General features: G+C 41.6%; 1 protein-coding gene across 6 annotated transcripts in view; it reads left to right on the plus strand.

Annotated features, from left to right (window-relative positions):
* Window positions 1-12,665, plus strand: part of TTC7A (tetratricopeptide repeat domain 7A) — a 168,253-nt gene that overhangs the window by 62,071 nt on the left and 93,517 nt on the right. For all 6 annotated transcript variants that reach the window (XR_008970572.1, XR_008970571.1, XM_057396978.1 and 3 more), the window contains 2 exons: window positions 3,973-4,090; window positions 10,488-10,545. Coding sequence is in view for 4 of the 6 variants with exons in the window: in XM_057396978.1 (XP_057252961.1) it covers window positions 3,973-4,090; window positions 10,488-10,545 (176 nt within the window). In the remaining 2 variants the exon portion in view is untranslated. The remainder of the gene's footprint in view (window positions 1-3,972; window positions 4,091-10,487; window positions 10,546-12,665) is intronic.

A 12,665-nucleotide genomic window follows, 5' to 3' on the forward strand; every position in this document is an offset into this window, starting at 1 on the left:
AATACGTAGTGATTCTAAGGAAACTGAATTCAAGCTGCTACCAGCACACTTGATGCCCAAAAGAAAGATGAAATAAATACGTTTTCTGTAGTGCTGGGAGATGCTGTGGCAGCTGCTAGCAGCCAGGTAACAGCAGTACACTGTGCGTTCCCAAATGATTCTCCATCAAGAAAGATGGAGAAAGACTGCATAGCAGGCCTTGTTGGGATAGGATCAAGGGTGATGTTTTTAAACTCAAAGAGGGGAGATTCAGGCTGGACGTGAGGAACGTCATTCTTTACGATGAGGGTGGTGAAACACTGGCACAGGTTGCCCAGAGAGGTGGTGGGAGCCCCATCCATGGAGACATTCAGGGCCAGGCTGGATGTGGTTTCTGGGCAGCCTGATTTAGTTGAAAATGTCCCTGCTTATTGCAGAGGGGTTGGACAAGGTGATCGTTGAAGGTCCCTTCCAACCCAGACTGTTCTATGAGTCTAAGGTTGGAGTTCTCTGAAGTGAAGGAACTGTTTAGGTTCCCTCCATACTCAGGCTGGCCTCTGGCTCTGCAGTAGGAGTAGGAATGTCTTGATTCTCCTGATAAGCTTTCTGCTCTTAGCTCACTTCTGCGAGCCTTGAGCTCACAACTTGTAGGAGTCTCGCCGGCACCACATGGGCAGAGGAGGAAGGGGAAGCAGCTCCTGCTGCTTCAGGTCATGCAGCAGCATGAAGGAGGTGGGAATGGCTGTATCTGGTGGGACTCCAGAGGGCTCAATGCCTCATTTGGAGGCCTTCCCCTGCTTCCCATCACTACAGCATGGAGTGGAGACATCTCACATGCTTACAGACCCCCACGGACATAGCTTTACTGGCAGATCCCAGCTCAGGTTCACTATTAGTCCATCCCTAAGGTGTACAGAGAAGGGATTTTCATCAATCTGGTAGTCCTAGCAGTTTAGTTGGTAGCCCCAAGTATGCCTTAAGGGAGTATTCCTGTTTCAGTTGGTAGCTTCAGATTCATGGTTGCCTTAGGCAGTCAGCAAGACTGATGCACTGGAGAGTTGAAACCTCACAGTGGGCGATGTGAGGGAAAGGTTTGGTTCTTCACACTTGCCCAGACTGATTGAAGAGTAGGAGAATGGGAGAAGAGGGGGCAGATGGCAGCCGCAGCAGGGCTGGCAGGGGAAGTGCGTGAGTGCTGTAAAAAGGAAAAGTAAATGCTCTCATAAACAGAACCAGCTGTGCTTCAGTTTGCAAGGCCACTCGTTTTCAAAGCAGCCTTCCGCTGACCCAAGTTTGCGTTCGTGAGAATCTTTGTGGCTGGTCAGAGTGCCATTGGCGTTTAGTTTGAGTAAATGTTTACAAGAATGTTTGTGCTAGAAGTGCTGTTTCGGCCATTCTGAAAAGTTTTATTTGTGCAATAGATTAATCTGCCACTCACAGGTGGCCCTGGGTAACTGGCACGTGAGAAAGTTGAATAGTGGGCTGCTGATTTATGCAGCATAGGCCATCAGTCAGAGACTGGGAACACCATCAGGTGACCGTTCAGAGAAACAATGGAGCAAAATCTCGCCAATTTTAGGTGTCTCTATTTCAACTCCAAACCTTTCATTTAATCTCTTTTTTCAGACACTCTACCCACCCTTACCCTTGTCAGTAGTCATTAGAGTTCCTTGTATAGTTCTTTTCTTCATCTAATGGAGACTTCTTAGACGAAAGCATGAGAAGAGGAGAAACAATGAAGAAAGAGAGTGGGGAAATGGCTGTTTATGGTGGCAAAAGAGGTTCATGCTTAATTTTCTGGCTGCAGAGATTTCATGTCTTACATAAAAGTTCCTGAGAGCTGAAGAATTCAGTTATTGTTTCATGGGAAGGGGTTCTTCTTTTGTTGTTGTTTGGGGTTTTTTTTGTGTGGCAAGTCATGGGACATATTTTACTTCCATTGTCCTAGGCTCTGTTCCAGAACACGCTCCGGTATGTGGCAGGGAAGTCTGGCTGGAAGTAAGGCTACTGACAGAATTAAGAAGTCTCTTAGAGCAACTCAGTCTTCCTGATGGGGTCAGAGTTCAAAGGGTCTCATCTGAGCATCGCAGAAGTCAGTAGGACTGTTTCTAGTGTGTTCGGTAGACGTTGGATTATGCTGTCAATGACAGTCCTTGCAATTTATTTGTAGCCCTAAGTATGCCCCCAGAGGTATGCCTGTTTCGATTAGTAATCTCCAGATTGACAGTTGATTAGGCAATCAGCAAGACTGTAATGCTTTCATAGTGCTTCCAGGGAAAAGGTTGATGATAGAACACGTACTTGTCACTGGTTTCAGACATTTGGGAACTATTGGTCTGCATCTGGTTTGAATGGTACTGACCTCAGTGAGCTGTACAAGTAAGGAGAAGACCCAAGCCATGGAGATTGCTGCTTAGCTTGCACTCTTCAGTCTTTCTTCATGCTTACATTATGTTTGATATAATCTAATAAATACCAGCTCCTTTGTTTGTGGAGCTGTTAGTAAATGTTGTCGCCTGAATGTCTTCAAGTGATATGACCAGGAGGCCCATTGACAGGGTAGTTTATCAGTTCAAGTAGATTCTGTTCAGAGGTAGCATATTAACAGATCACTGCAGATCACTTATCTGCTGGTACCTTTTGATTTCAGCTCATTACTGCTGACTCCATATAGCTGTTAATGAACTATGAGGTGCTGAAGTCTGACAAAGTTATGCATTAGGAGAGCATTTCAGTTGCATCTGCAGTTCTTGTGTCTAAACCAGATGGACTTCAAACAAAAATGTATTTCTTCAAAATGAAACAACCCTATCCCAGAAAGTCATCTGTCACGTAATGAAAGTTTCTGAAAGGAGTATTTTGGGATAGTGTAATGATGCCTGGTTCTTGATTAGGGATGATTCTGGTTAGGGTTGACAGGATCTGCAGACTATCACTACTTGAAAAGAGATATCCCTGTAGGCTCAGTGTCTTTCAAGCATTACGTAGAGTTTTTGCCTGTACCTCTCCAGCCTACATCTTTCCACATACATAAACTATAAAGGTCTTAGTCTTTTCTACTTATAATGGATGATGTTAATGAGAGTTTTAAGGTTAGAAATGAGGAACACTCTATTCTGTAATAAAATACTCAAATAATTATTTTGTTTAAAATTATCATTAACTTGGATTTTAGAGGCACTAAAGCTTCATATTTTCATTAGACTCAGATCAGTGTGATCAGCTGGAAAGGAAGGTTGGGGGAGCAGTCAGCAGAGACCAGCTTATTTCACCATTTCAGAGGCTGATACTGAGAGGTTGTGACTGCCTTCTCTTCCCATCACAATCTGTAATATAAAATGCATTTTCAAGGAAATTTTCTCTTTGCAAAAGGTGAAGGATGGGGCTGCTGCAGCATGACCTACCGAAGTAGTGTGGTATTTCAGCTCAAAACGTGTGTCCTGAATTTGCTGCCTCCTCCTTGTGGCAGCAGAACTGGGAGCAGCAGCTGAACATCCTTGCAGTGGAGTTTTACTTTCTTGTTTTACCCTTGTAATTTTTTAAAATGAAGTAGAATTTGCTTAGCTTTAAAGACATTGTAGAGCAAAACTAGGTGGTCTTTCTTTGAAAGAGGAAACTTGTTAGACCTTTGAATGTACTGCTAGGATAGTATATAAGTAGTTGGTTGGTCTGACATTTGTATTTAAGGTTGCATGAGTGGGCATTGCCCCTGAAGGGCAATTAAAAATAAGATAGTGTCCATCATTAACCTTAAACATGTGGCAACATTTTGGCGTTTAAAACAAAACCAAAACTTTTCTCAAAACTGTGCTTGTTCACCAAGGTCTGCTAATCTGACCTTCTACATTCTCCTTTCTATGGGTGTTTACTGTGATCACTGAAAACCCTTGTATGAATGATTCTCCCATCACTTACAGGTAAGTTTAACAGGATAATTTTATTGAAGCAAGTACAGAGGAAATGCCTACAAGTCTCAACCTAACTCTTTTGCAGCTGGAAGAAGGAGAATACTTTGCTAAAATGGTGATAGACTTGGGTGAGGATGCTGGAGAGTCCCTAGCAAAGGGTTACCTGGCTCTGGGCCTGACATACAGTCTTCAAGCTACTGATGGTGAGTTATCCTGTTGGTCAAGTATATTGTATGGACAGCATCTGTTCAAAGTCTTCAGTGCAAGCATAGATGGAAATAAATCTATTAGAAAATCTGCCTTTAGTGCTGGTTGGACATGGAAAATAATCATATCACAAGACAAATGGGGACTGTTCAGTTGCTCAGGGAACTGTCTTCTGTGGTAATGAAAGTGAAGCTTTTAGGTAAAGGAAGAAAGGCGAATCATTACTTAGGAGGTGTTAATCTGACTGTAGTCGACAATGCTTGGTGTGTTTTACATGAGTGTTTCTAATACATTTATTTCACTTATTTACACAACAAAAAAGTCAAACTTGCCATCTATTTTCATATCTTTGTCACCCACTCGTAACTCACATAGAGAAATACAATCCAAGAACTGGAGCCAGAAATGCCTGACTTTAGCTCTTGGCATGATACTGATTCCCCACAGAGATTGAACCTCTCTGTCATGTTGTTTCTTTCTCTGCTTAAGAAGTAAACAAGATAAAAATACCTACCTCACTGGTACGTGTGGATGTTGACTAGATACAGACACTGAATGTGAGAAGTATTTCATTTTAATGCTGCTTGCTTGGGTTTCGAATGACTGGACAATGGCCTCCTGCAGATTTGGTGCTGGGTAGCCAGAAGGGCTTGAAGTCCTTGTCTTTGGGAGAGTTCTAGGTTCTAGCTCTGACATTCATCAGACTCACAGGTGAGAATAGTTTTTGTTTCTTTCACAACTTCTAACATAGGTAGAAGGCCTTCTAACACAGTTTCTTTGAATAATGGCAAAGCTAGTGTGTTTCATACTCATTTGGGCAGTCCTGCCCACGTGCAAGCAATGGGATCTCTGCCAGATGGGTCCCATAGAAATAAACCAACTTCTTCCAACAAATGAACCTGAGATAAAGCTGACTGTATGGTATGCACGCTGGCCTTGCAAGTTACACCAGAATTCTGCAAGGCATGTATGTGGAAGGGGCTTGTGCTCTTCTCTAGTACATGTCAGTGTGTTTTTTCAGCCAGCTGTATCAGATCAGCTGTTCTGAGAACTGCTTTCCAGAACAGAGGCTAAAGGCACGGTAGCTCTCCTCATTTCTTCATTTCTCTGTCTCAGAATAGCATCCCCTAGAAAGTTCATGTCAAAAAACATGCGTCCTTTTTAGCCTGGACTTTCTCATATATATATATATATATATATATATATATATATATATATATACACACACACACACGCATATATCTCTCTCTATATATAGAGAGATATATAAAGTTCATTCAGCGTTGAGTTCCGCTTAACAGCCTGGCTTTTTAGGGCATTTTGCCTAGGTTTTGTTTAAACCATCCCTAAAGCTATACAAGATCCCAGAGACTATTTTCAGAGATAGAGGTTTTATGTGTTAGTCCATTATGATCTATTTGTTTATCCTCTGTATGGAAAGAAAGTGGTTTCTAAAGAATGGAGTTGTAGGGGCGTGTACTGTACTCTGGCTCTAAAAATACTTTGGTGCACCAAAATGTGAGTTGGAAACTGCTTCTGGAAGAGAAATCTTTTGAGTTTTCAATTAGTTCAGATGTTGTAATAAGCGTCCTTTTTAGTGTAAAAGAAGCAGGCTTCACAGCAGCTCTCTTTGATCTTTTTTCCAGGTTAGCATCTGATTCATGTTGTGAAACAGTGGAATATCTGCCTTCTCCTCATATCTCTGGCATTTAAGTCATTAGGGCTTTCTGAGGGAAATTTGAGGAGTGTATTTCCATGTTTCAGGTTATATTTTAATAAAATGGATTAAGTCCTTCAAAAGCATACTTACAATGATAATGAATGTGGGATAGCATTTTACTAGAAAATGTCAAATTTGCACTAACAAGCTGTTTTTCATTAGCATCCTTATCACAGTGACGAAGAAAGAGCAGAACATGCTGAAAGGAAGACAGCAACTCCCCTGTGTAATCCTGCCTCATTCTGTCAATCTTGTTTATCATTGTGTTTAAACCAGTTCATAGTGACATATGCAGGCACACAGTCGCACATCTGTGCATATATATGTGATTTCCGTAACTTTCCACTTGAGTTGACTTTTGGGGAGTCAGCATTCTCAATGGCAGCTAAGCGTTTTAGGGACATTTGACCAATTGCCTTGTAAAGCTTACAGCAATATATCAAGATGACTTCCATCCAAGGTTAAGCTTTCTAATTTAGTACATCCTTTCAGTAAATATTTCTCTTCCTGTGTGACAAAGGCACTGAGGAGCTGTATTAAAGCCTTTTCTTTGTGACCTGCAAAAAGCACATTCTATAAAGTAGAGTCAGAAGAGGGAGAACCCTACTGAATGATGCTTCAAAGAACTTATGGGAGCCTTTGATAAAAAGTCACTTTACAATGACTACATTTACTCCTGGATAAAATAAGACTTCCTGCGACTTATGCTAGGTAGCAGTGTACATGGCTTCCTTGTTCTTAATGTCTAATTACATGTTTCTTGGAATAAGTCTTATTGAACTATCAGAAAGGTGTGTCCTCAGAGGAAATCACTGCCACTTTTGCCTCACTCTTTGAAGTGCAAATCTCCTGTTCATTCACAACATCTGTCTGTTGCTATCCAACTTTTCTACAGACTTGTTCCCAATGGGTCAATGTCAGTAGCAGACCTTTCTCTTCCTCTTGTAATTCCAGTTTTGACATCAGCTGTATTGTCATCTTTGCCTCCCTCAGGTCTGGTGAAGAATCCATTGAAGACAGGGGAAGGTGAGATGGATTTAACGAAGGCAAAAGAGGAAACAACAGCTTGAGAATGCATTGTGAAATACAAGTGCACTTCTGATTTAACAGCACCACCTCACATCTTGTGAAATCCCTGTAGATTTAACAGACCCTCATCCTTTCAGAGATGAGAGAATGTGCTGTATCTTCATTTAGAATTTTGGTGTAATACTTATCTTGAGCATAAGGCCACAGATCAGGGGCTGAATTGGAAACTTTCTGTTGGTCATTGTGGATTTTATAAATAGTATGCTGACAGCAGTGGTTAAAAAACAACAGTAGACATTGCTTATTAGTGAACATATCCATCATTTTTGCTTCTGGAGATAACTCAACACATTCAATCTTTAATGATAATTCTGGGTGCTAAAACTGTACACCTTGCCATGTTAGGTGTCTTGGCACAGATGAATGTTTATTTGAAACCCAATGATATCTGCCAAAGGATGCATAACCATTGGTGTTTTTAGTTTGGATCAGGAATGTATTTTTGAAGCCAGTCTTTCCATCATCCCCACTTATGTTGTGAGTCTCATAATGGAACAGTTTTGCACAACACAAACTGACTTCTTTCCCTTAAAACTAATGCACTAGATAAATAGACCTGATTATGCTGCAGCTGCAAATGGGTGTTCAGTCTGTGGGACAAGACTAGAAGTAGACCCCTGTCTCCATGTTTGTAGGGCTGATGTAAGGATCCTCAGCATTAAGCGTTTCACTCCATGCATTCACACTTACTGTGCTACATCTGCTTGCTAGCACAGAACTTGCCCTTCTCTGTTTTCAAACGTGACTTTAGGGGTTTTGTATTTAGGTACTAAAATATCGTGGAGGATCCTGTTGACTTTTGGTAAGGCTTAAGGTCCTTTAAAAGCCTGGAGTGCTTTATACAATAAATCTTGGGTTCCTAAGGTGGCATTTGCGAAAGTAGTGTGTCTTACAGGAATAACTAACTGCTGAGGTTTCAGAAACTTAAACTCCCCTGTGCTTTCTGCATCACTGTGGTAAGACTGCTTTGCAGTTTGTTTTAATCCAGGTGATTAAGTCACTGCATTTGAGGTGGTAGAACTGCAACAGCCATGCTCCTGGTGAGTAAAGTTGGGTAAAGGCTGAAGAATGCATTAGTGCTGCCAACATCAGAAAATGGAGCATGACTTTTAGCAGTTTAGCCAAACCCACCTGATTCCGTCTGCTTGGTGTAAACTTTTCTTTGAGCTTTTCAGCAATACAAGTAGGTTGCAGTGATGACCTCTTGAACAATCCCAGAGGTAGGGCATTTCTGCCAGTATCTCTGGGCAACCAGTTTCAATATCTTGCCACACTCTGGAAATAATTTCTTCCTCATATCTAACTAAATCTTCCCTCTTTTAGTTTAAAGCCATTACCCCTTGTCGTATTACTACAGGTCCTGGTAAAAAAATCCATCTCTTCATCTTTCTTATAAGTCCCCTTGGAGTATTGAAAGGCTGCTCTAAGGTCTCCCCAGAGCCTTCTCTTCTCCAGGATGAACAAGCCCAGTTGTCAGCCTGTCTCCATAGGAGAGGTGCTCTAGGAGTAGAGGGGGAGAATATCCTCTCTCACCCTGCTGGCCAAGTTGCTTCTTATGTATCCCTCCCTTTTTCTGATTTATCTCCTTTAGCTCCGAAGGCCCTTTAAATAGCATGGTTAACTTGCAGCATCAGCCCTCAGTCTTGTGAAACATGAATTTCAGTGTGTTTGTTCAAGTCAGACACAAATCTAGAGATGAACAACCAGATCTCCAACTGAGCTGTAGCTGAAGATGCAGTTCATATTGTGGGAGGTGGGACTCGCATGCTGTTTCCCAGGAGTGCAGGGGCAAAGCTGACAAGCTGTAATAACTGCATTTCCATCACATATTTTGTGCTCTTTCTGACTACAAGCTGAATGTCAGTCAAATGCCTTACCAGATGGAACCTGAAAGTCCTAGCTTTTCCGTTTGATGTTTATTTAGGGGGTGGCAAATAGTAAGATTCCTTTCAGTCTTCCCAATTGTATGGCATCTCCAGAACTGCTTTGTAACTTACATAAGGAGTCTTGTAGTTTCCATGAGAAACAGAATCTGATGTATTTTTCTGGATGACTGTTTATAGCTATGATGAAATCCTTCCCGGTGTCTCCTCAAGCATTTTTATGTTTAAATCAGGCTTGATACTTTTAATTTTCCTCCTCTGTTACCTTTTCCCAGTATTTGGCAATGGATGTGAATACTCAATTTAAGGTTAAGGAGAGTGTATTCTAACAAATGCTGCATTTTGCATGAAACTCCATATCTTCAAATTTATTCTTCAAACTGCAAGATTTTTGTTCATTTTTTACTACTTAGAGTAGATTTTGTGCCATAAGCAATTTTCGATCTTTGTGATGTGGGAAATCCTAAAGGTTGCTGTTTCCCCCAAACGAACCTGGTGTTTTGGAGAACTTGGAATATGTAGGAATAAAGAAAGGTCTGATCACCATAGCTACTTTGGCAAAATAAATTACTTCCAAAGCTTCACTCAGTGGCGTATTGCAGGATCCAGAGAATCTTTGTACATCTTGTAGAGCACAAATCTCTCCTCTAAACTTTTAAGACTACTTGAATTTTATCTGGGTTTGTTGTTTAATTACATACTACTTACTTTCTGTTCTGGAACTTACACTGACTTGATATATGAAGTCAAATATGTTCATAGGTGCATGTTTGCTGATGGATTAACTACTCATCAGTTCTTTGTACTGTCTCTCTGTGGCTTTCAAATTCAAGATGGGCAGAACAAGAAGGAACTGTTATGCAAATCCTAAAAACTAAGATCCAGAACAAGACAGCCAGTGTGCTTCTGAAGAGTACTGCTAGCTTTCCAGATATTTTGGATCTGAGGAGTCGTGCTTCTCTAAGCAATTCCTTCCTTCCCCGTGCTCTTCATCATGATATCTGATGACATGCTGCATAACAACAACTTGATTCTTCTTCTCCTTTTATGGTTTTGGTTAGGAATTAATTCACACATTTGAGAAGTGAGCCTAATGGGCAGGATCCTTTAGTCAAGCAATTAGAGACTGGAAGGAGGGCATTAGTGGCTAATGCCGCACATGAAGGTTGCATAGAAGTAGCCTGAAAGACTGTTGTTGGTCTCAGGGGAGATGGTGTGTTGTCATAAAGCTGTCAGTTTGCCTCTTGGTGTTCCCTGTTCAACCTGCAGCACCCTCCTACGTGAAGATGGTGGTGGGGACGGGCTGTGTCTGAGTCAGAATATGCTGCTAGTTACTGCTTTTAAGCATATACACCAACCTGGCAGAAGGCTTGTTTTGTGCTTAGTGTATCTAGTTATGCTGTGGGCCCTTCTCCTCCCAGACCCTTTCACTGGCATATGTAAATAAAAAACGCCTTGACATTTCAGACAAGGAAGTTGGAAGAGTCTTTAATATAGATGAAATTGAGAATTCAAGTGAAAATGCTGGTTTTGTGCTGCTTTACAGACAAAATGGCACCTTTTCCAGCCATGAACACTCATACCACCAGATGTCCACAGTTTTTATGCTCCCAGTTTGAAATACTCTGTGCATGTGTAGCTATTTATTCAATCTGAAATGCTGAATTCAACTCTCAAATGGCATTGTATCTTCTCCTACAGCTACTGTGAAGGGCACTCAGGATGAATTGAACAAGAAAGCGCTTCAGGCTTTAGAGAGGTGAGTAGGAATCTTGCAGATACTTGCATTGTCCATTCCTTTGGATGAATTCAGAATAATTGCTGGTTTTCATTTTCTTCTGTGTAAGGCTTCCTTGCCTGAAAGCTTAGAAACAGTTCAGTAGATTTCAGCAATAGTCTATCAAACCCATTTCCTGTGATGGCTAAATCCAATATTTAGATGAATATCCAAGGTAAGAGTACCTGTTCTGCCGCTAAACAGAAATAGCCTCAGCTGCAATGAGATAAAAGGTGCTGGGAGATGCAGCTTCCTCAAGTGATGCCAGCAGGCAAATGTGGAAAGCTAGTTTTGTTTCCATTCCTGTGTGAAGCTGGCTTCAACTCCTGTTTCCCTCATGGTGGTAAAGTACCTTCACCATCACAGGGTGTAGGCTGCTATGAGATGACCTGGCATCAGTGCGTGTAACAGGGAGAGGATGGTGGCTGTCCTAATGAGTGTTTACATGAGCTGTTGTATGAAAAGGGGACTTTAGAACTAGTGGTACAAAGCAGTCACTACTCCCCTGTTCTTCACCACTGTATTTTGGGGGGGATTCTGATCCAATGGCTTTGGCCTGAAAGTATCTGCGGATTAAACTCTGCAATTACAGTTACCTCAGGTAAAACTGCTTGGGTTAAAAACCCTTTTTGCCAGCACTGGTGTGGGAAAGAGGTGAGGTATGAGCTTCCTGACCCTGTTACAACTAAGTTACACCACCCAAAATACACGAGGTAGTGTTTGGGCAGTTAACATTGTAAATGTAGATGCCTACAGAACTAAATGAAGTTTATATCATCTGTGTTTTGGGCTGAAGTACCTAGTTCTGGGTTTGGTGTGGTCATGAATGCATTACAAAAGTGAAAAAAAATTGAGATCTCTGGTGTCTCAAAGTACAAATACAGCAGGTTGAGCATGTTACTGGATCTTAGCTGGGTTTTTGATGCTCAGCAGGGAGTCCAGTGTGTTTGTCTTGCACTGGTTTTGCAGTGGTTGCAAGAGCACTTCAGCAGTGAGCTGAAACCACAGATGTAGTTTTGGATATGTATTCTGTGGAGATCTGAAAGATAAATTTGGAAAAGCCATTTATTCAATCCCTTTTTAGATGAGGAATGCCCTTTCAGTCACACTAGCTCCTGCACTAAAATGTAGTACTTCTGCTATTGCCCAGGTTACCAGTGTCATCTTAAATGCCTGAGTTTGGTTTCTTTCTTCTTTTATTTTTCCTTGGTTTTCACCTGGTCTTAAAGTACATGTGTGGTCTCTCAGGCTGTGGTTTGCCCTGTAGCCATCTTTGTAAGTGGCCTTTTCAGCTGGAAGATCAGAGCAAATATTTTTCTAATACCTTTTGAGGAAACCAAGCAGTAAAGTAATAACCTTTGTTTCCATTAGTCTCTTGTCCCATTCACCCATGTAGACTTTTCTCTTTTACCTGGTATTGGGGAGGCTATTGAAGGTATCATACAAGCTGGTTGAAGGAGGTTGCTTTTGCAACAGCTGCTCCAACAGCTTAGGGCAAAGCTGGGTTCTACCTTGTGGAGACTTGTTTGGTTTGGGGTTTTTGCTTGGTTGGTTGATTTTGGTTTGTTTTGTGGTGTGGGTTTGGGGTTTTTTTTTTTGGTGTTTTTTGTTTTGTTTTGTTTTTTGGGAGGGGGAGGCTGTTGTTTCTGTTTTTCCCAATTGGATGGAGAAATTAGTGACTTGCCTGTACTAATTCCATCTTGATGTCTTTGGCATTGTTTCAGACGCTACCTTCATTTGCAGAGTTACAGGGCACATTCAGTCCTTATTGAATTAATTCATTCTACAGCCATTAGTTATAAAAGTCCGCTCCCAGCAGCTTCTTGCTTGCAGGCCAGGATGGCATTTGAGAGGTGGCTGCCATTAAAATGGTGTGTGGTTTGATTTTTGTTTGTTTGTTACCAGCAAAGGTATAGTTTTGGCAGGGTTTTTAACCACCAGCCTTGTCAGCCATCGTCTCTCCCTCATAAAGATGTTAATCGTGCTTGCTCTGGGCAGGGCAATGCAGGTGCAGGCTTCCCTGGTGTCCTGGAATGCAGCCCAGAAAGAGGTCAGGAATGTCAGTTGACTACAAGCGACTTTCCTCTTCCCTGTCTCTCCCA

Source organism: Pezoporus wallicus, unplaced genomic scaffold (assembly GCF_028554395.1).
Source record: "Pezoporus wallicus isolate ANWC-B61680 ecotype Strahan unplaced genomic scaffold, APGP_CSIRO_Pwel_v1 contig_8791, whole genome shotgun sequence".
NCBI lineage: Eukaryota > Metazoa > Chordata > Aves > Psittaciformes > Psittacidae > Pezoporus > Pezoporus wallicus.